Source organism: Apteryx mantelli, chromosome 3 (genome assembly GCF_036417845.1).
Source record: "Apteryx mantelli isolate bAptMan1 chromosome 3, bAptMan1.hap1, whole genome shotgun sequence".
Classification (NCBI taxonomy): domain Eukaryota; kingdom Metazoa; phylum Chordata; class Aves; order Apterygiformes; family Apterygidae; genus Apteryx; species Apteryx mantelli.
In genome coordinates this window covers 17540225-17564161 of record NC_089980.1, presented here as the reverse complement: position 1 = coordinate 17564161, position 23937 = coordinate 17540225, and the positions used below count along the sequence as shown (strand labels likewise).

The 23937-nt window shown below is 44.8% G+C and overlaps 1 protein-coding gene across 3 annotated transcripts in view; it reads left to right on the top strand.

Moving 5' to 3' along the window:
• The window catches only part of MEIS1 (Meis homeobox 1), a 103809-nt gene that overhangs the window by 36418 nt on the left and 43454 nt on the right, over nucleotides 1–23937 (top strand). For all 3 annotated transcript variants that reach the window (XM_067292772.1, XM_067292771.1, XM_067292773.1), the window contains exon 8: nucleotides 16425–16570. In XM_067292772.1, coding sequence (XP_067148873.1) covers nucleotides 16425–16570 — 146 coding nt within the window. The remainder of the gene's footprint in view (nucleotides 1–16424; nucleotides 16571–23937) is intronic.

The following is a 23937-nucleotide window of genomic DNA, read 5'->3' as shown; positions in this document are numbered from 1 at the left end:
TCTCATTGTTTCAGTAGAGGAAAACTGGAAAAGAGTTAAGCAAATTTCTGCTCCGTAAATGTTTACAAAATAATGAAATAAAACAAATCTCAAATGCTGGTAGATGAGATCTGTGAAATTTGTTTTGGTTTTATTGGCTTTCATGGGAGTCAACAATTTGTTTTAGTATATATTTGATCCAATTTTACCCATTTCTCACATGTAAATCTTAAAATCAATCTAAATAAAAATTGATCCTTTTTTTTCTTCCGGTAGGCAAAAATACAGTCTGAGTTGCTTATAACTACTTAAAAGACTCCCATCCTTTAAGCTTAGTGCAGGCATGAAGGCTGAGCTGACGTTTGCAGGAGACTCTGTGTGCCTCGGTGGGTCGGAAACAAGGCAGCACCTGCTTGGCCTTGCCACGCTTGGAGGGCGCCGCTCCCGTGGTTTCCCTTGAGCGCTGTCGCCGCAGCGGGTGCATGCGCGTGGAAGCGTAGTGCAGCCCTCGTAGCAGCCGAGAGGGAGAACGGTGGGTGTCGATGGACAGAGCTGTGCTGATTACATCTTCTGCTCAAGTGCTAAGTGAAAGATCTGGCTCTAGGAGATGGCAGGTCTACTATTGTCTGGCTTTTACAACTTGTTTTTACGGGGGTTTTCACAGGAACAAATACAATTACCAAAATAAAAGCAAGTAGCGTGGCGGGTCGGTATCACGGTAGGCCACATGCTCTTGAGTCAGCTTGGGCAGGAAGCTCGTCAGCGCTGCTCCCTGCCATTTCCATTGCATCTTTATCTCCCCAGTTCATTGTTTGCCACCAAGTGCTTGAAATTCTAGTTTCTAAGTAGAAGCTTCCTGTTTCTTGCATTTAAATTTAGTTTGGTGAGACATAAGTTCAGATACCTATCAAGGAGGTTTCTTTTTTTTCCCTCTAAGTGAGGCAAAATAGGAAGAGGAAATAAATTCTGATGCAATGGTAAGAGGTAGAATTTTACATTTTCAGGTAAAACTTAAAGTTTATTTTTCCCCATATTCTCAGTGGCAGGAAGCATGAGGTTGTATCTTTGTGATAAGGTATCTGATGGGCACTGAATTCATCCTTTCTGCCCTAAGTAATTTTAGAAGGGGCCATATAATCCAGATCTGATTCAGAAATAGAGATGGGCATATTCAGTGGTCATTGTCTGCTATTTCCTTGTGATATCCTTGCTGCTTATAAGTCTTTACTCTTCTGCGCAGTATTCAAAGCTGATAGCACGCGTATTCCTTTAGTCATCTCATAGCCAAATCTCTCTCTGAAGAGCTCCTGTCTCTCTCCATTGACTGCAGAGGGACCCTCAGAGGACTAATCACCTCAGTCAAATGCTTAACTTAGCAACCCTAGTTAAGTGCATAAAGTAAGAAGGGATGAATCTGTGCCAAAACTTCTTGCTTCTTTAGGAAGGAAACTTTTGCTCTGCCTAGAGAAGCAGAATAAAGTGGTTGGTACCACTAAAGATATGGAGGAAGAGCTTGTTGTGTTGTGTATGTGTCCTGTGCAGCTCCTGAGCATGCTGCAGTGAGCGTGTCGCGAATCTCCTTGTCTCAGTTGACCAGTATTGATAATCCAAAGTGTTCCTGCCGTGCATCCAAAAAGAGATTTTTTTAAAAAATACTATGGCGGGGGCAGTGTTTGCATTCCCATGCCTAGCCATCAGGATTCTCTGTTTCAAGCTTTCTCTGCAATCAGGAGGTTGCTCGCTTTGTAAGTATGCGTGTTTTTTAGCAGGAAGGTTTTCACATGACTCTAGGAGCTGGGGACTTGAATATAAAACCTAATACATGGGCTTGTGAAATTAGGTAGGAATCATTTGCTCAGCTTTCAACTAAAAAGTACTGAGGCCTCTCATGAGATGAAAGGCTCCATGAATGAAACCTCAAAACAAAATCTGTTACTGAATTCATTTAGTAGGAAGGACAGTATTCAAACAGCTCCTGACTTCACTTTGTTCTGCTGTTTGGGCACGGGGTCCTTTGTGTTACGCTGCAGCTGTTAGGGCTTCTCCCCATATACCTTCACGGGCTGCTTTTACATGTAAAACCGTAGTTAAAACTACTTCCACTCTAAACTAACAAGGTTCGCCTTCAGTTCGTTTAAGCACACTAGTCCGCGTTTAAAAAAGGCTCATTTGTCTGTTCCATTTCGTAGTCAAATTTGTAACAATGCTCACTAGCGGATGCGGCAGAAGATTTTTTTTTTCTTTCTTTCTTTTTTTCCTCACCATAATTTCTGTGCAGAATTTTGAAGTCTTATTTTCATATCTAAGATAAGCCAGGTCACTTTGGATTCCATCCAGGAAAATATGTTTGGATTGGGAATGGTGACCCCACTGTGCCCCAGCAGCATTAAATCCGAGGTTGCTGCCTCCCAAAGCTGCAAGTGCAAAGGCTGGGGATGGTGCTGGAGGAGGAGCTGTGGAGACACCAGGCGAGCGCAGGTACTGGCGGTGGCAGTGCAAGCATTCACTCCATGCCTTGTCACTGTGCCTATCTTTGATCTTGAGGGCTGGCTCCTGGGGGAGAACCCGGGGAGGGAGCTGAGAGAGGTATTTGCAGGGACGTCCCCTCGGAGACTTCCTTCTGAGCTGTTTGGCTTTCGGAGCATAAGTTGCAACTTGCACAGATGCCCCGAGCAACTCAGGAAGACGGGCTTTCCCATGTGGCTGTTGATTGCTCTCAGGTTCAACCTCCTCATCCACCACTTGGCTCCCTGACTGGGTTGTGTTGTGTATAACCTGTGTCATCTTTAGCTAACGGGGACAACACATGCTGTCCTGATCCTCTCCCTGCATGCCTTTGCAGTTCATATGAAATGTCAGGCTTGCAGAAAGCCTTCTGGGCTGTCAAAAGGTGGGTGAAAAGGAAAGCTTCTGTGTGGTCTTCTGGGCAAGAGTGCTTTGTTCTCGCTAGGTCTATTCTTTCTTCATTTAGGTCACTGCTTAAACCACATCCCATGTAAATATGTTGGGTCAAAGTCCTTTTCATAGAAGTCATTAAATAACAGGTAGGAATGATTTTCAGCTGAGCTTTGTTTTCCAACCCCCCTGATTATAAATGAAAATCTCTGTATTCCCTTCTCATTCACCTGGACCACTTTAGTTCCTGAATTGCAGGTGAAGCTGGTCAGCCAGTTGAAATAAATTACAAAGCGCCAAGTTGCTTTGCATAGAAGATGGCAGAGTGGGATTAGCAATGGTTCAGAGGCTGGTATTGTTGGGGACTGTTCTGATAATTGGCAGATTTCTGTGAAAATGTTCTCCAGTCTCAAGAGAATCACTAGTTTTGGCATTGGTGGTTATTTATTTAGCACTGCACATGAAGAGAGCGCAAGTGTGTGACTGGAGACTTGCTCTTTTGCCTGAGAAACCTTAGCTACCTGGTCTGAAGACTGAGACACTTGCAGGCGGTCAGCCATAAAGCAAAAGTTGTATATGGGATGATGCAAGCAGTTCACAAACAATTTGAAAATTGTGTTTCCGTTCTACTCAGCACACAATGAATTTATTAGAAGAGAATCATGTTCGTAGTGACAGTGAAAACTGGAAGTAGTATTCACTAGGATTTTTTTGACTGTCACAGGATAACCTGAATGCAGGTTTTGCAAGTATTTTCTTTCACTTTTATGCATTTCTGAGGATGTATATATTTTACAAAACCATCCTGGTCTTCTTCAGCATAGTCTTCTAATGTTTTGCCTGCCTTTATCAAGACACAGTGTAAAAGGACCACACTGGTTCGTATTTTTAAGGGGTATTATTCTGACCTCAAAAACTGATATTTCCTTAGCTGGTGCTAGAAACCCTTTCTGTGGTTTCAGTCTGCTTTTCTTTAGCAATTAAGAATCAGGTGGCATTAGAATAATAGCTGATTTTGAATAGCCACTTTAACCACCTGTGTAATGGGGAGGAAGTGTGCAGGGCTTCTGCAGAGCCTCGGGACTCTTCGGTATGACCTCAAGTGACCAGATCCCAAACTGGTGAAACTCTGAAACGGAAAGGTCTGCATCATCAAAACTGTGCTGGCTGTTGTCCAGGAACACACTGTTTACCTGTTTCTTCCAAATCAGTCATTTTTTTGCAGGGCCAAGATGTGATTTTTTTGCTTATCTCAGTGCAACTTCATTGGTTTTAGCGAAGCTGCACTTCATTTATTTAGATGCGTAAGCTGAGGATTGCGTTTTCTGTTTTCACAATTGAAGGTGAACGTTCTCACTGTTGATCTATATATTCCCCCACCTCTGTGTTTGAGGGCATTCGCATATAATACACCAATATGCAGACTGACAGCTCCAGCCAAAAGCAGCAGATCTTCCCTGTTGCTCCAAAGGAGCGTCTTGTTGAAGGCAAAGCCTGAAGATATTTCGCCATGAGCACAGAGCAGCCAAGCTTCTGTCTGGCCCTCCAGACGTGTAGCCAGACTGTAATGCAGGGTGGGGTTTTCCTCCTTTCCCTAACAAATAGATTTTGTTTGGGGAAGTGAGAGGCAGAAAGAGAAAACATATTTGCCCAATGCTAAATAAAAGGCTATTTATGCCTAATACATTGGCAGAATTATTCCAGAGCAGCTCATCCATGTGAAAATATGATCCTTGTGTCACTGCCAAGGTCAGAGAGACCTATGGTGATCTGCAGAGTAAGTTCAGGTCACCCAAGTTAAATCTGCCTAGGGGCCGACTTACTTAGCTCCCACACCGCATTTTTTCCGAGATTTATAAAAGCAAATATCTTCTATAGATGAAGGCAGGCATAAGGGTGTGGTAAACTCCCACCTTTAAGCCAAGGTCTCCTGTTTTTCCTTTCTCCTTTCCAGGTTGCTCCTTCCATTTCCGTGCCATTCTTTTCCCTTCCCAGAGTTTACAGGATGCTCAGAAAAGTCATTTTTTTCCTTCACATGGAAACCAGTGCAAATAAAATCCTTCTATTTCATACTGCATGCACAGGAAAGACGCAGGGATGTTGTTGGCATTCAGACAGGAGCAGTGTTCGCTATCCGTGTGTGCGTGCTGTGTACTCACACACGGAGAGTTCATGAATTAAGAAGAGAAGCACTTTTGAAAGTTAGGGCAAGAAAGATCAAGTACGTAGTAGAAATACATTCCTCAGTAACCTCCACCAAGACAGTACTGTTTGACCAACTGGATATTTGACAGACCCATTTTGCAAGTGATGTTGGTGACTTTTTAGGCCCTGCCAGACTGACCCAAGAGGAGACGGGGAGTTGGCAGGGAGCTGGGCAGATCAGATCTCTGTCCTGTACTGATGCGAGGATGGACTGAGACAGCATCCATAGTCCCTTCTGCACCTCCTCAGCAAGAAAGCAAGGTCGTTCTTCCAGGCAGACTGTGATGCCTATGGTTTTTAGCCTGCCAAAAGCTGAGATTTTCTTCAACTTCCTCGGTTACTCATTTATCTCCTTTAAAGTGCATCAAATTGCTAAAAGCAGGCAGTTGTTTCCTACTATCCATTCCTACCATGCACTCTGTTGCTATTAGAGATAACAGCGAGTGGTGTGAATTGAAAAAGAGACACTAGAAATCTTTTTGGCTTGCTTTTCGATGGATATTTGGGTTTTGCTTATGTTTTTTTAAAGACACTGGATGGCTTTTTGTTAAGACCCATCTTTACTTTGTGCTTTCTGCGTGACTCTGGTTATGTTCTCTTGCTGAGAAAGGATGAAGTTAGAGAGAGACAAACTGCAAAGGGCAAAGTTACCTTCCTCCCATGCTTTGTCCCTTTCACAATGGGTTCCCCGCTTTGCTGCTGCTGGATGTAGTGACACAAATGCTAAAATTCAGGGGTACACCAGAAGTTTTTCGCTTTCCTCTCATCAGCCTGCCTATTGAGGGTAATCCTGGGCAACTGATGTCTAGGAATATGTGGCATGGGAAGGTAAAAGAGGTAACATGCACCTGCAGGTGATAGTTCAGATGAAGTTTTGGGAATTGGACCAGATGATCTCCAGAGGTGCCTTCCAACCCCACCTGTTTGCTGATTCTGTGAAAAGTGTCCAGGATTGATTTGATGTTGCCTCCACACTGATTGCATGATTTGGACCCTCTGAGATCAGTTTGTTTTGGATGGTTTGCATTTTGTTTTCTTCTTGTTGTTTTGTTTGTTTTTAATTTGGGGGGGAAAAAAACCCAACCTTATCTATAAGTGCACTGTAAGACAAATGACAAAACACAGCATTCAAAATTCAGTGTGCTGAATGATTCCTGTTTTTTCCCTGAACGGCCTTTGCATGGTATGAGTGTGCAGGCTCTCCCGTTGGGGTGGTGCATGGCAGCATGGGGAACGGCTGTAGGGAAAGGTTTCTGAAAGCTCCCCTCTCCTTCTCACGGTGACAAGCAGGAAGCGTTCGCGCCGCAGTGACATATCTGCCTTTTTGCTGTGAGAAGGCTGATGCCGCAGCGCCTTTCACCATGGCTCTAAAGCCCAACTTCAGGTTTGTTTTTCTCATTGTAGCCTTTTTTAATCACCACCTAATCAGAACAGATTTGCCTTTTGTGTTGGAGAGAGACAGTCAAGTGGAAGAAAATTTGGTGAGAGCTTGCCTCTGTCAAATCTACTTATCTCCTTTTGGCTTCTGTACCTCCTTGCCGAGAAGCAGCCTCCGCCTATTGTAAGGGGACCCTTCAGAGTGACCGGCTTTTGCTCTGGGAACAAGAGCGGTGGATTTAGGGCACTGGGGAACAGGGAGCAGTGGGGACAGCATAAGAAAAACATTATTAATTCTGGCTACTCTCTTCTCTCTCAGACCCCCCTAGAAGCTCTGACAGAAGACTGAGGGCACTTACTTTGTAACTAAGGCATTTTTTCCTGAGCTGGTTGGATGTGTGGTGACGTGAGATCGCTCACGGATGTTTCAGGAGCAAAGCAGGCTTCTTCCAAGCACGCCCAGGCAGTGCTAGGGCAGGGCGAGGGAGAGGAAAGCTCATGGCGCGGTCCCAGTACAGGCTGTTCTGTCATGGTTGCAAGCGTTTCTGACCTTTGCTGAGAAAGGAGGAAAAGTGTTTGGGCTCCAACTCCTGGCCTGTTGCTACGGAGCCCAGGTGTTGGGAGATGCTGGGGTCCGGGAGTTGAGCTCTCTCCTGCCGTCCTGCCTCCCTCGGCTGAGTAGTTTAAGCAACCACACGGACAACTTCCATCAGACCTCGGAGTCACCCTTGGGAGATAGCTCTTACAGATTCACACGGGCAGCCTTTCTTTCTGCCCTCATTTCCATAACTATGAAACACGGGGCTCTGCATTAGGAACAAGCTGCCTGTCTCAGAAGGGTTCAGTCTGGATAACCCTCCATAAAAAGTCAACATTCTCTTCCTCTTGTTTTAGGTACAAAACAAATAGTTAATTTGTGCCTGAACTTCAAAGCCAGATGTCTTTTCCCGAATTGCCCACTGAAGAGATTTCAGTGGCTGGAATTTGCTCGAGTAATGATTGTAGCAAGTGGATCTTTGTAAGGTTGCGTGAGATGGTGGGGGTTTTGAAGCTGAGGCGCTGTCGTTGTCAAAAGAGGAGAGGTAGATGAGACGGAGGATGTTTTGTTCTCCTTCCTCTTCGTTCTGCCTTTCACAGTTGCAAAATCTGACAAATGTATCTGGGGAAATGGAATACATGGTGCCACCATGGCATGCAAAGTGAAGTTTAATGTCAGTTTTCTTTTAATTGTGCCTTGTTTTCACTGTCAGGTGTTACTGATGGACTGGGGACAGGAAAAATAAAAAAGTGTTATTATTACTACTATTTTAAGAGGGGTGGCAGGAGTAGAAGAAAATGCATTGCATATCAGCAAAAGCTTTTTCAGCTGAAACAAAGCTTGTGGGAACTTCCAACCGGAACGTCTTGTGTGGACTTGGTAGGCCATGAATCTCAGCTTGCCTGAGCCACACCTAGACTAATTCTCTCATATTCGTTATGGTTACATGACTCCTGTGGTGTATGGTGGCAGATCAGCTGAAGGAACTGCCTCGTGTGTGCCAGATCACAGGAGATATGAGATGCAAGGGCCCAGCCCTACAAAAGAGAACTTGGAGCAAGCAGCAACCAAACTACAGCTCCCAAAGGGTACGCTGCAGCTTGGGCTGTCCTCGATTAGTGTTCAGCTGACCCAAAAGAAAATGCTTTAGTTGAGTTCAGCAAACCCAAGCACTTTTGATTTGTCTCACCCAACAATGAAATATTTTCTTTTGACTCTTTTCCGATAGAAAAATCTAGTTTTTAATGGTTTGGACAGCATCAAAGTTCTGGTGCATATTTTCTGTTGCAAACATGAAATCTACAGCATCATCTTCTCCAGAGCAAGCATGCAGGCAGGGCCTGGGGCAATGTAGCTCTGTTTAGGGAAGGGGGCCTATTCTAGTGCTCAACTGTAATAAACTGTTTCCTCAGATAATGCATCCCTTGGTTTATACATAATATGCTTCTGATCTTTGCTTTGAACCTCTTATAAGCTGCTTGTGTTCAGTCCAAGAGTCAAGTGTCTTACAAGCTGGATAAACATGAAGATAGATGCAGTTGTTAAGGAGCTATGGAGATTTATAGAAGTTGACCTCCTGGGCCATTTGGGGTACTAGTTGGCGTAATTCCCCCATGGCAGAACAGTCCTGGAGATGTGCTTCTTCTGCAGCTTCTTGTGCTCCTCCTCCACCATTGAATAAGGACAGTCAAATACCATTGTGGATGTGCCTGTGCATCAGCTGTGCATGGTTAACTTCCCATGGAAAACACTGCTGGTTGGACCCTTGGCTGTGGGGGCCATCTCACCAGCCAAGGTTTGAGGGAATAGGTTTCAAAAAAGAGCTATGCTGGAACCAAATGGGGAGTGACTGAAAACCAAGAAGTGGTAGGGTCATTATGTTGGCTTTTAGGTTAAAAAATATATTTTGTTTAAGCTTTTGACAATTTTTGGTTAAAGCAGGATGTTTTTCTGTTTGACCAGATAGTTTTCTTTTTCTGTGGGGTATTTGCTTCCAACTGCTCAAAGTAAACTTCTGTTGCTGGCAGCAGAGAGTTGTTTGCTTCCCATACAATGAATTGCTTTCTTTTTAGTATTTCATATGGAGCATAGATACATGGCTCCAGAAATACCCTACAACTTATCCGTAGTAGTGGAATTTTCTGAACCCCATTAAGAAGTTGTGCTACATTCTGCAGAAGAGGCTCCCTTCGTGTTTAGCTGTAAAAAACTGCCGAACAAATGAAAATGAGTAAAATCTGTGGGGTTTTCCCCGCCCTATTCATCAATGCTGTTTTTACTCTTTGTGTAGACAGCTCATTTGCTCGTTGTTTGCCTGAAGGGAATTCAAGTCAAAAAGGAGGCTCAAGTTACTAGCAAAAGGTGCTCCTGTCTCTAAAGAACAAAGTACAATGATTCAAGGAAAAAACTTTGAAAATTTGTCAAATGCCAGAGTGTAATTCATACTTGTCCAGGTTACTCCATCTATGAATATTTGTGTAGGATATTTTTGCAACTCTTTCCTTTGGTATCTTGTAAATATGGATACTATCTGTGACTGACAACCTCCTACTGTTTATGTCATGGTCTGAATCGTTGCATGAAAAATGTAATGCATCTCTTTAAGAAATGCACACAAACCCAAACACATGGTATTTGTTCATTGCTAATGCTCATTTTCAACCTTATTGTTCCTCATTACTTCTTATTAAATATATTTAAGAGGCCTTTTTGCAAAAGGAATAAGAGAGAGAAAAAAAATCTGCCTCTCCTCAACACTGTATTTCAAATTCACAAGCAGAGCTACATCATTGTTGTAAATCATTTTTGGGTCTGCTCTGTAGCCTGTTGAATGCACTGTGGTGATTGCTGTTGACCTCAGGAGGTCTCAGAGTGGGTACTTCCATCAGATCTGACTAATTGTGGATCCAGACTAATAGAAAATGTTATTCCCAATAAAGAAATCACACAGCCACTTTAAGCTTTCTGCCAAACCATTTCTCTTGTCATCCCCACCTTCACCTTGCATGCCTGGCTTAGGTATGGGTGAGTTGAGAGCAGTTCTCAGTGGGTACGTGTTACGTACGTTATCTCTACGTATATGTTTAAAATTTAAAATAATGTATCGTTGGGAAATCTATTACACTGACAGGCCTGTCGTATGTAAACTCCCAGCTATCCACAACAGATAGGTACAACCTGGATTACCAGCTGGATAGACATCCCCAGACTGTGCCTTGTGTTTCTATTTTGGCTCTCCCGAGCATTCAACCCCTTGCGCCGCTCAGTTTTCCTCCTTCCCAACCTTGCTGTGAGGAGGGATGGTGCTTGGTGAGTCGTTTACTTGTCTTCGTACACTTGTGGATAGGAGAATTAGCCATTCTGGCTCCCATCAGAGCCATTTGGATATGATTTTTGGTCACCGCAGTCTTTTGCCAAATTTGAGCTGGTTGCATCAGAAGGAAAAACTCTCCATGTTCTTCCTTGACTGCCCGGGTGCATTCAACAGCTGGCAGCCTGCAATGGAAATTCGTGTTTAAAGTCCTGCTAGCGGTAGCTTGCGTGGCAGATTCCCTCTCTCTTGCTCTCACCTTACAAAAACTTGTTGCATCTGTGGACCTGCTTTCTGAGACTTCATGGTTTGCACCTGATAGGAAAATTACATTTCACGCATAGGCCTGTTTATGCTCTGTGAAAAGCCAGTATGGGGGTTACACTGGATAGGAAATTCTGTAAAAGGTATCGTAGGTAAAGGTACGGAAATTATAATAGTTACTCTTAATTAGCACAGAGCATTAAAGGAAGGCTGAGGAAAGTCACTTTGCCACTTAAAATCTTTATAGTACATTATGTTGTTTAAAATTGTTAATGAATCCTTCTTTCCCATAACCAGAAATGGTTACTAGAAAGGCTGAGTTCTTGGATGGATTAAAAGAGGAAGGAGCAAAGAGCTGTGGCTGGATGGTAAAAAGTTAAACATTTTGCTTCAACAATGTAGGATTTCTCTTGAAAACAAACACAGGAATTCAAAAGGAACGCATATCCAAATGCTTTTTAAAAAACTTCTAATGGCACTAAAAAAAAAATTACACTACTGAAAAGACCACAAACTTGGGGGCAACTGGGGGTAATGTGATAGGTGTTTCATAGCACTGAAAACATTGTAACTCTGTTACAGAAGTCAAAAGTCTTTGTTCAGACACAGTGGATATTTTGATTACATTAGATTATTAAATGCAAAAGTATGTGCAAACCTAAAAGTTCTTCCAAGAGGCAGAAGCCGCCTTTAGCAGGAAAAAAATGAAAACATAAAAATAAGATAAATTTGGGAAGCTCCAGGTCTTTTAAAGGATTTTAAAGCCATGTTAAAAGCACCTTCCCATTCAGGGTGCACTTAAAAGTCTCTCTGGGCCTTTCCCAGGGCTTCTGGTCCGTGTCTTTCCCATTTCTTCAGTGCACTCCTGGAGGGGGTGGATCTGGGTTGGTGCCGGTGAAGCCCATCCCCTCCCAGCGACTTTACTGTAACGTTAGCTGCGACAACGAACCCCCCAAACTCCTCTCTCAAACCCTCAGTGCCGATGGCAGAGGCGCGCAAAGCTTTTTAAGAGTAGTATGTATTTCTTGTGAAAACATTTGGCCTTCCGATACCGCTGTGATCCTAGGACACAGCTTCTTGCAGCGAGCAATAACTTGTTGCATGTGGCGAAAATATTTGTTGGGGGAGAGCCGTATTTGGCACTTTGTGATTTCCGATAGCTTTTAAACCGGTCGGAGACGAGGGTGTTCGTAGTCTGTAGAGCTCCACGTGCAGGGGTTTGGTTTTCAGTCGAGCGCGTGCGGGGCCATGTTACGGCCGGTGGCGTCCACTTTGCCTCCCTGCTGGCAAGTGCCCGGCGGGTCGATTTCTGCTTGATGCCGCGCGTGCGAGCGCGGCTCCGGCGGCCGGGGGGTTAGCAGAGCGTCTGTCCTGAGCACACCAAACCCTCCGAAAGCCTGGCTTGCGCCGGGCCAAGGTGGGTCGGTCCCTTGCCGGCGGTGAGCCCGCTCCAATGCGTCAGCGAAGTGAACGTCGGGAGGGTTTTCAGACATCTGCACGTCCAGCCTTTCTGCGGCTGCGGTGGCTGGCGGCAGTTGGACGCATTCATGTCGCATTCGGGCCGCTTCTGCGTCAGAGGTCTAAGGATGGATTTAGGAGCTTGGCCGGGGGCACCCATGGGTGGTGCTCCCACCTCGCTAACGTTGCAGGGCGACGGCATTCGGTTTGGGTTGGACGTGAACCCGCGGGAGACGGCGTGGAGATGCCGCCTGGTTTCTGCCGGCGGCTGCCGCCGGTGGAGGGGAGCACCTGCGCGGAGCCGCTCTGCAGAAGCAGCTATTTTGCCAACAAAGGTTTATCGCTGCTCATCCGTGACAAAGAGAGTATTCAGGGCTCGCGGAGCCGCCGTAACCGCCGCCGCTGCCCTTTGCTGCTCCGGCCTGCGGTTTTGGGGGAGCGGGAGGGGAAGGGAAGTCGCGGGAGGCGGCGGGGAGGGGGCCGGCAGCGGGGGGAACCCCTGCCGGCGCGGCCCGGCTGACCCATTGAACGGCCTGAATGCGATAAATGCGGCTTTATCCTGTCTTGAAAGGAACAAGATAGCACAGCCTAAATGCCTGGGTGTGCTTAAATAGGCAACCGCGGGCCGCTGGAGCCGAGCGTGTTTGAAATCCGAGCCCTCCGACAGCCTGGGAGCTGCCACAGGTCACCTGCCTCGCTCCATGGGGATAGGCCCCGGGCGCGCAAGAAATCGGCCATGGACGAATTGTAGTACAAATTCCTTTCTTTGTTGGTTGGCCTCTTTCACTAGACCATGGCCTATAAAATTTTGTAAAAACAATTCTTAAATATTATTTGAAAGGGCAAATGGCCATGCTGAAAGGTTTGACAGTTTGACATATAGTGCCTGGGTTTGATAGCTTGGAAACCGGAGCGCGGAGCCAAGGCGCTCCTTATGCTTGTTACAGGCTCAGGGTTTTTTAAATAGTGTCTAGTTGCTGTGCAGAGTGCCTGCGCTCCTAGCAATTTGACAGGCAATGAGTCTGCTTCAGTGATCTTAAATCCTTTCAGACTAATTTGCGAGCGAGCAGAAAAACAGCTAGCACCTTTGGATTCGGCGCTCCAAAATCGGGAATCGGGTGCCGCCAATTAAAGTGCCATTTTGAGCCATCATATCAAGGCGGATTACTTGAAATTCCTCTGATAATGTCATGCGGTGCCTAAAGAGGAGGCAACTGGGCGCTTCTCCGCGGACAAAGGATCTGAGCGGACCCAACTCGTCGGTGACCGGGACGGGGGCGGCGCGAGCCCGGTTTCCGCATTACGGCATTGCGCGGGTGCGGCGTCAATGCGAGCAGTGGGCCTCCTCTGCCCCTGCATCGCCAAGGGCCATTTTTAAGAGCCTCTGGCCCCTCAGTCACTGGCCTACTAGTTAATTGCCACGCGGACTTCGTGACACATGGGCAGATAATATGACATTTTCGGTTTCTGTCACTAGCAAACGCCACAACGTTGCTTGCACTAGTTGCTAAGAAGCTGTCAGAAACCATTAGCAGCTGGCTAAAGTTGCCCGATGGCATTTCCTCATGGCATCAGCAAAACAAGCATAAATCACCCAGTGGAGCCTACTGCTATACTAATGAGGCTGTAAGCTTGTTTATGGACTAGCATCATTTCTATGATTATTTCCACCTTTTCAGTTTGCCTTCATTTGGCAGCAGGAGAAGTCAACTTCAGGAATGAAGTCACTGCTGACATTTTACAAATGTGGTTCATAGCTGCTACCGTGTGGTTGGGCAGTGGTTCTTCAAGTTTGTTTAGTGATCTTTAAAAAGGGGGGGGATTCTCTGGAGACCTCGCCGAGGTGACTGTATCAGGTTGCAAAGTAGATGGAAATACTAAAATCCACAATTGACCATTTAGACTTCTCTCCGTGGCTTAGTCTTTACAGGATCAATTTCCAATTTAAAAAAGTGGACGAGGTTAAACAATTTATAAAAGTCTGCCAAAGAATTTGCTTTTAGGATAGTCGGATGCTTTATTACCCGCTCTCTGCCTTTCACTTTCTCTAGCTTGTGTCGGACAGGGCCAGGGTTTATTGTTTTAGGCTTTTCTGAACATGCACCAGTATTTACACTGGATTGAAAGCATTTGCTTCCAATGAAAATCTTGTCTTAGATTACAGCCCAGCAGTGTAATTTCCCTCCCAGATGGGAGTAAAGTAGCAGTATTTGCCTAAAAACAGTAGGAAGAACAAACTGTGCATTAAGCCAAGGCTGTTTTTGGCTTGAGCTAATGATGTAACAGAAACCTTTTATTTGGGATAGGTCACTGCCAGGGATTGAAGGAGGTGATCTGGCTCTCGCTTGAAAGGTTTCGCCATTGTATCTACATAAGTCTTCACTTAAAAAATTCTGTTCCTAATGCTTCTGCTTTCATACAGCAGAAATAAACAGGAAAGGTTCTGGGGAGTGTTACACAAGGAATGCAGAAAGCTTTTCCTCCCCTAATGGAGTATATAATTCAGGTGCCCCGAAGGCATGCTTTCAGGAATTCTTTTGCCTGAGGTAATGGGAAGCTAAGGCTGCTTTAAGGCCTTGATTATCTATTGATGCACAAAGCTGGAAAAAAGTCATCTCCCTTGGATTATAGTAGATATTTCCATAAATTATCAATGAATACTCCTCTCGTCAGGCACCAGGCAATGCCTACTAAATTAATCTGAAGGGGGTTTGAAATGAGGAGAAAGTGTGTTTTAAAAAACAGGGTAAAACAATTGCAGGGAGGTGGGGAAAGGCAGTGTCATTAGGTTAGAAGCTTTTCATTTTTAATCAATGAATGCGTAATACTTTTTTTTCCCTCGTTTGTCTCTCGCAGACAGAAAGTGGATTAGCCCATGGAATTTTAAATGCTGTTGAGTTGTTTCCTTTGCTCATGTTTCTTTTATGAATTATTATTTTATATGGTGAATTGCTTATCTGTATAAAAGCCCTTTTTTACATACCGGGCTTTCAAAGAATTTATCGGATGTCTGATATTTTCATAAAAATCTTGTTTGTTTCTCTAACTATTCAAGGTTACTATTTCACTACAGATCCAGGCCAAGTCATAAGGACAATTATAAATTTGTCACACTCAGTAAGATGCTAAGAATATAATGCTAATAATATTTATTTTTTTTGCAATAAAAGCTGTTTAACAAATCGTAATTTTGACGGTCTAAATCCTTCACTTATTTTATTCCTAACAGAGGTAGTTTTGATTCAGCCCCGTTCAGCTGACTTTCTTGATCATTCTTGCCTGGGGGTGTAAGGAACACTTGCCTAATTACATCACAACTCCATGCGGTTACAAATACAGTGTCCTTGGAAGCCAGGATATACCGTTCAATCCACATTCAGAGCATGAAAAGAATAAATTGCTACATTAACTTGTTTATAAACTGCTTTCCGGGTTTGAAACAAAAATTGCATGCAATCTGGCCAGGCACTGCAACTTTTGTTTTCCAGTGACTGCTAGCCCGTTATTACACCCCAGACAAAAGCTGGCTGCTACGCAGTTGTATAGTCCTGTAGATATGTTGCTAATGTGATGAGAACTAAGACTTTCTCTGCATTAAGGAAATTCATTCTGGATCAGTTGTTGTTTTACTGGAGCAGACACCTATTACAGATACGGTGCACCAGCACAAAGCAGGGCTTTAATTCCTGCAGTGTATGTCAAATTGGTACCTACTTATCCCAGTATGAATTTCTGTAGGCTGGGGCTGGGGAGAAGGGAGGCCAGTTAGATCCCCGCATCCCAGGAAAAGTCAGTGCAAGCTGGACATCTAGGAAATACGTAATATAAGTGGTGCCCCAGTCCTCTGGTTGCTCCTGAATTTGGGGAGAGAATGTAATATTGCAAGAGCGCTGCATCTACCCTGGCTCTTCTAACTGGATCTTTGCATCCCGGAATGGGCTGTGGCACCAAGGTTCACACACATCATGGGAATGAGATACCATTGACACTTTCCTAACTGCCATCTCAGCCAAACTAGCTGATTGGGAGAAACATCAGATTAGTTTTTGGGAAGTGACCCAGTGTGAAGAAAAGCCACCTTTTCCACCTTTGCAAGCAGGATGCTTGCAAAAACTTTTTTTTTAAAAAAAAAACACTTTTTGTCAGGTCACTGTGCTGAATCCAATCACAGAAATGGCCTCACTGTCCTGCAGGATAAACCAGAACTGGGCCAATATGATTATAAGACCCTTCCTCTCCCCATGTCTCTTCCCCCCCATCCCTTCAAACCCTGGTGAATTATGGTGTTAAAGAATTTATACCTCATTTAAATATTCATGCAGTTTATACCCAAAGCCAGGTTTCGGCTGAAGTGTCTAAAGGTAGCATAAGTCAAAATTTGATTCACTATATTTACAGGTGACGGCTTGGACAACAGTGTAGCTTCCCCCAGCACAGGTGATGATGATGATCCAGATAAGGACAAAAAGCGACATAAAAAGCGTGGCATCTTTCCCAAAGTAGCCACAAATATCATGAGGGCATGGCTGTTCCAGCATCTAACAGTAAGTGAACTCTAGATCACGTATGCAAAATAAAACATGGAAAATGTCATAGTTATAGTAGCCGTAGAAAGCAGAAATACATATTATGTTACTGACAGGCAGTTCAGGGAACTTTTCCGAGAACAGTTGTTGTCTCTTTTGCTAGATGCTAGGGGAAGAGTATGGAGCATATGTTTTTATGGTTTGGGGTTTTTTTGTGTGTTGCTTTTAGATTTTTGGTTCGAGTTGAAGTTGTTAAAAGGACGTCACCACGAAGTGTGACTAAGCTCATACTAATAACCTCGGAGACCTGTCCTGCCCTGCTGTTCACACAGCTGCAGCTCCCGTTAGCTTACGTGGGCATCGCTGCTCCGTAGCAAAGAGCAGCGCTTGGCCCGTGGCTCTGTGTTCTGGAGAACTTCAGAAAATAATTGGGGAGATTAAAAACAAAGCAAAAGAAAACAAAGACCTTATTCAGAGGTTCGTGAGAGGTCATCGGATGCTTCACGATGAAAGGTCTGAATGTATCTGGTTTAATAGAAAAGTCTAATTTTTTTTCTTTGAGTCTTTCTCATTCCCAGAGTGTAAGTTACTACTGTATTTAACATCATAAAGGGGTGGGGGGTGTGCAGCTATTTCTGTTGCCACAGCTACCTCTATTTATTTCTGGGATTAGAAATAAAAGCTCTGGACAGGTATGTGGGGTTAAGCTGGATGCTGGAGCTTCTTTAAAGAACTTATACTGTGTACCACACCTTCTAATGTTAGCATTTAGAAAAGTGTTTCTAATGCCATTCTTCTTTTTCATCAAGTTATGGTGATCTGTCACTGTGTTTTCATTCACTGTGGAGATTTGGGCCTTCAGCCTGAGATTTTCTGTCTGTGCTTTTCTACGGCGGAAGAATAAGGCCCAGGCAAGAGGTGTCTGTAATCTGCACGCAGTAGTGACTGTCTCTCACCTCCAATCTCAGCAGTTGACTCTCTTCCCTGCCGGTAGTTAGGGTCAGGGTGAAATAAGAAGCCAGCCAACTTGCCCAACCACAGTGGAGCTCTGCCAGGGGCGTCCTCGTAAACCAGAGGAAGCACTCACACAAATCGCCCCTCCATCCCCAGCCGAGCCAAGTAACCAGATATCCAACATGACTCTTGTCAGCACTGGGATCAGGCTGGAAATTCTGCCCCCCTCGCAGCCCTGGGTTACTATGAATGAACCTTCCTGCCTGAGCACTCATCTTCCTCATCTGGAGAGGGCCTCAGATATGTCCACGTTAATCCGTCTTTCCAGCAGTCTCTGCCTCAGCCTTGCCCTAGCTTTGCCAGCTCCTTAGGCCTTTCCTGGGGGTGCTCAGAGCATCACTCCCCAGAGCTGAGATCCCTTTCGGTTTGGCAGAGCCAGGTTGGCTCCCCATTTCCATGTCCTCTCCCGAGGTGAGCAGACAGCCTGGTGTCTCTCCGCAGGTAGATGTGAGGTTAAGGGCACGTGCCCCCAAAACAGTCCAGGGATGCCATGCTGGTGGGGACACTCATACCCACCTGCGCCAGCTGCTGCAGGGGCAGCTGGTTTACGGTCTGGTGACAAGCCTCACCGGGGGACGATTGGCAACTGCACATCACTGCCCCTATTTCCTTGCTGAGGAATTATGAAATAAGAAGCATATATTGCTGCTGTTACTATTAGCAGTCTTTTCTCCTGGAAGTGGCCTGTTGCTGTGTTTGTGCTGGTAAATTGAACATGGCCCAGGCCTGGGTGCAGGAACTTGACTGTCTATGCTGTTAAACTGCTTGAGCAGTCCCTGGCATGCTCTTAGCCTTGGCCAGATATCACCCTCTAAACCAGTTCCTGGGAACATTTCAGAAGATAGCAAGGACAGTTCCCAAAAGACATTTTGACTGGAACCACCCTGCATTGAGCATTTAGCTATGTGGGTTTGACCAGATCTTGCGACTGGCTTTACGCACAATCTCAGGACCAGAGAATGGGTCCCGTCACTTGTTTTTAGTTCACCGTGTAGGGTGCAGGTGGCTTTCCATCCTTTTGCTGTGCAGTAGTGGTGCATAAGAGAGAAAATTGTAGTGCCTGAGGTGCTTGCTGCAGTGATGGTAGCTGCCCCTTGGGCACACCATCTGGGCATCTGCTTGTAAGGTAGTCTCTTCTCCTGGAAAGTTCAAATACAGAAACCCCTCGGATTTACGCAGTAAAGGCACTGCCTTTTCTACACTACAGCACTGAGCTAAAGCTTGCTTTAAAAATCTACCATCCCCTGTTCAGGATGAGCCCAGCCAGGTGAAACTCACAGACTTATTGCAGTGCAGCTTTCTGGCAGTGTCAGGGTAGCTTAAGGCTTGTCTGATCAATTCTACAAAATTGAGTTGGCTTCCGCTCCCCCAGCCCAACCTTCTCTAGCCAGGACCTTGGGACAGACCTGTCAAATCGACTCTAGCTGGAGTCACGGGCAGTTTCCCTATATTAAAACATGTGTGAGAGCAGCAGAATATTGTGGACTTTCTCAAGCACGTATTTCAGTAATGAGCGCTCTTGCTGCAGTAAGAAGGCTAGGAGTTAGAAAACCTCACCAGTAAAAGCAACAGAGAACATGTGCACTGAGAAAAACAACAGGTCTTGGGCATGGAGGAGGATGTCCTCCAGGCAAGCGTGTTGATATTATTGCAGTTAGGGCTAGAGGAAACTACTGTGTAATATGTTGAATGAGCTGCTCTAGGTGCTGCCCCCCTTTGCCACCAAAAAGTCCAGCTGGGGTGCTTCCCCAAGCCAACACAAGGTACAAAGCTCTGCATGAGCAGCAATGCCATGGAAGGCTCCCAGGTCCCTTCCTGGGAAGGAGACAGGCAGTTGTGTGACACTCACTTGAGTGTGATGCTCGGTGCTGGACAGCTTGGGACAGAGGTATTAACAGCCACTGTCCTGCTGGGAGATTGTTGTCCGTGCCTTGATAATGTGCAGGAGTCACAGCTTAGCCGAACAGAAGGAAACCTCATTATTTCTGAACGTCCAGCCCAAATGTTGGAACTGAGGAGCAGGGGGGTAGAGAAGTTGAAGAAATTAAGACTCCAGTTCATTTTTGAGCATGTCCGGACCTCTGATCATGACTGCTTGTATGACCCTGTGCACTGCAACCACAGCCTCCCATGCCCAGGGCCCCCTATTTAGGCAATTCCTTGGGGAATTTCTCGCAAGAAAAGATTCATGTCCCATGGATCTCTTCTTATTTCCTTGAGGAAGCGATGCTGTTAGCACGCAATTCATAATAACAGCCACCAAGGTGCTTGTAAGCAGGCACCTCTGGCTAGGTTGTACAGGGCTCTTTTGGCCACCCCAGTGCAGCAGTTTGGGAGACGGTAGCTGAATGACGGGTGGCTCCAACCCTCAGCTCGGTGGCTGTAGCCCATCAGAGGGAGGAACTGAACTTCTGAAAGGCAGCTAGGAATGGTCCAGAAGCCTGATTGAGTTTCTGATTGCACTGGCTCTTTCAAAGACTCCTTCTTTCCCAGGGGGAGGTTCAAGGCAAGATGCAGGACTTTTCTGGGGCAGGTGGTGGGCCTCAGAGGGGCAGGCTGTGCCGTGTGGCCAAGCACGGCCCCCAGGAGACGCGTGTGGCCCAGGCGGGCTTCTTGCTGGGGACTAGATGCGTCTTTGCCAGGAGCTGGCAGAAATGCCGGGACAGGACAGGCGTAGGCGAGTCGAATGCTTGATGTCTTGCCAGGTCTGGCTTTGTTTATTCATGTATTTATTTATTTCAAGTGAATATGAATTTCACTGGGACTGATGCAAGGTCCTTCCCAAAACAGGAGGCGATAGGGATGTGTTGTGCTCAGGTGCGGGCCACGGCACGGCGGGTGATAGCGCCATTTTGCCCCCAGCATTTGACCTGCCTCCGCTTTCCCATCTGTGGAATGGCAGGGAAGAAACGAGCACCGGTTCATGGCGAAACCCAGCTTTCCCTTGAGTGCTGCTCACTCCTAGTTGGGCTGTTATTTGGGAGCCGTCTTTTTCAAAAGCAAAAAAATTTCTCACAATTATAATATTAATACACATCAATGGCACGGAATTAAACAAAACAGACAGTAATTGCTGTGTCTGTCATACTAATGATTAATGGTTGGAATGATTTAAAATACGTGTAGGACTACTACAAATCTTTTGGAAGTGTATAGGCTGCTTTAATTCCTTCTATGCGGTTATTCCATTTCGAAGACTATTAAGTCTTCCTCTGTGTACTGACTTCATTTCCGAAGGTTTGTCCCTTAGTTCTCATTTTCCACTTAGGAGGAAATTCTTTTTTTCTTTATTGAAGAAAAAAATCAAGTGCGAGGCCAGAGCCCCTGCGGTTGCTGGCCTGTTTGGGCGATAGCTCTGGCTCTGTGTCAGGCTGCAACCCCCCGTTATTTTGACTGATGTGCAGAGCGAAGCTGATGCATGCCCAAAGGGTAGGCGAGGGCTGCTGTCTTCTGTGGACGTGGGCGGTATATTCAGGAATACCTTGGGGGATAAATTCATTCAGATTGCTTTTTCTTTTTTCCCCCCTCTTTAGAATAATAGCAACAACAAAAATCAGCTAAAACAATACCCAAACTGGTGACCAGGCTTGCATTAAGGACTACGTAGTTTTTGTTTTTAACCATTGCTCTTCCAACTTAAATTTTATTAAATGTCTGCGTTGGAATAGCTGCCTAGTTTGGCTGTTAGTTAAGCAAAGCATAGCTGTGCAAGTCACTGAAATGTATGTCAGCAAATTATGATACCAGCCATCTCCTGGAAATATTGAGGTTTGTGAAATCTGTTCTTGGGGAAATGTGGTAAATCTGAGGTGCAAGGAATGGCCTGTTACTATTAAAAAATAAAATAAAAAATAAAAAAGCAAAATACTATAACTTAGTCAAGAGGCGAGAACATCCCTAAACTACGGCTGACCTGCAGCTGTAAAAATTGAGACAAAAATTAGGCTGGCTTTTGTGGGCTGGCGTCAAACGGACGTTGAATGGCACGATGGGGCTCAAGGAGGTGTTGCGGTCAGTCAGTCCTGTGCAAGAGCTGGGCGCCCAGAGCTTGCCCTGAGTGTAATTTCAGGGGGTTTCCAGCATGGCAAAATTTTGCAGGCCCCCTCCTTTTTTTTTTTTAATTTTTTTGGATCACTTAACGTTCAGGGATCATATCACAGCACTGTTTTTCAAGAAGATCTCATTGTAATGTATAGCCCTCAGCGGGGACTGCAAAACAAGGGAAAAGCTTGGAGGAAGGGAAGGAAAAACATATTGCCTACAACGAGAAGATCTGTGTAAATTTAATTGTGGCAACAGGAATAGTTTCTGCTTCAACCCATACCATGCTTTTGTCCCAGTAATTCCTCCTTTTTTGTTTAAAACTAGAAGGAGGGAATTTGGGGGGGGTGTCTCTTTTCAAGTGTTTTGTCCACTCATTGTGGAAAGTCTACATACTTTAAATCCAGGCTAATTAAAAATGTTGGGATTCAAACCTCATTTTGGGGATTATACAATGTAATTGGTTTGTTATATGATGAGTATTTGATGATCTTCACGTTCATCATCTAATCAGGCAAAAAAACCCATAAAATTATAATCCCAAAAGATGTTTAATAACAATTTAAACTATTGAAGGCTTTATTTAAGCACATTAGGGGATTATAAACGACATTTTTTTTAATGGTGCCAAGGGGTAGATTCAAGGACTTCAAACACCTTTTAAAAAACAAATTACCATGATTTAAAAAATGAATGGGCCAAGGATTTCTTTCATGTAAATCCCATAATTTAATCATTATTTTTAACTGCTTTTAAAACAATTTTCTAAAGAGGTTAAATCTCACCGAAATGGGAGACTGAGCAGAAAGTAAAAGACTTGACTGAAACACATTACACTTTACAGATTAAAAATGAATGGTTTTCTTTCCATCATGTGTCCAGGTTTTGAATCTTAATTGATCACCTGATACCACTCTAATAAACTAGAAAACATGCAATAAGCAACATACAATCTATTTAGCAAAGTTTCATTTGAATAGGAGAATTTATTAGAAAGTGGTATTTGAGTTTATTGAAGGAGCCACTTGATAACAGGATCTAGCTGAGTAAAAGAGTATGTATCTCTAAGGACGTAACACTGCTTTTTAGAACAAAAATACTATCACACTGCTGAATTGTATGTTTCATTTACGTCCGATTATTTTATGGGCTAGCATCTTCTTAAAGATAAGGTGAGAGCAAGTGGCTTTCAAGTCCTCTCCCATCCGTCTATGGTTCTGAAATATTGCCCTCGTTGGGCTCCCTGCCTGCACTCCCATGTTGACTGCTTGGCTGTTTTTGGAAAAGGGTATAGCGAGAGGGTGCATGGGTACAAAACTAGACTGCTGAGGGCATGAAAAGGGGAAATGATTGGCTAAAAAACACGAGGATTTTATTTGTTCTCCTCTCTGGAGGGTTTGGACACATGAAAACAAAACAAAACTGAAACAAAATCCCCCAAAGTACAGCTGAAAACGCCCCTCCATCCTGCACCAGTCGATACTCGCTCTGCAAATGCCAAAGGGCTCCTGGAGGCTCATCCACATAACAGGGGTCGTATTTCCATATATTGGACTCCGAATCTTTTTTCTTTTCTTCCCACCTTTATCCCAAATACACAAGTCTCCTCTTTCACTTGATTTTATTGTGGGCAAGGCTGTAAAAATCTTTCCTCCACACCTGCAAGGCTTCTCAGCACCAGCTGTCCCAAATTCCTGGGAAGGCCACGCGTTTTTAGCTTTTGGAGATGGCAGAAGGCCTTTGGTTGCCTGCTCACCGATCGCCGCCTAGCCGAAGGCTGCGGGACGTAACCTGCCTGGCGTTGCCCAAAGCTTGGGGACGCTTGGACGATCCCTTCTGCTGGCGGAGGTGCTGTGGCAATACGCTCTAACCGGATAAAACGGGAAATTTCATTAAGGGAGAAGATAATTATTCCAAGGCTCGGTCAGAATTGAATTGAGAGCTCCAGAAAGGAGGACAAACAGGATTTAGGTAACTTGGTTTGAATTAACTTCTTAACCCTTCATCCTTCCCGGAGTTTGATGGAGGACGCTGACTGTCAAAAGCTGGAACATTTTTTTTAATCTTCCTCAAATTTTTCGCTTTGACCTGCTGCCCAGCCTCCAAGGATTGTTCCATTTTCTAACGTAGACAAACTCTGCCATTTTTCAAGAAAACGGTTCATTTTTTTGGAATACCCTCAGCAATGCTGCTGTTATTCCAATTTCATGATTTCTTGGAAAGCACACGTCTCACATATGGAGATCTTATACTGTCCTCTAGGTTATTTAAATTGCCAGTGCTGAGCTGTGCTACAAACCTTTGGTCTTAGACCAGAAAGGAAAAATGTA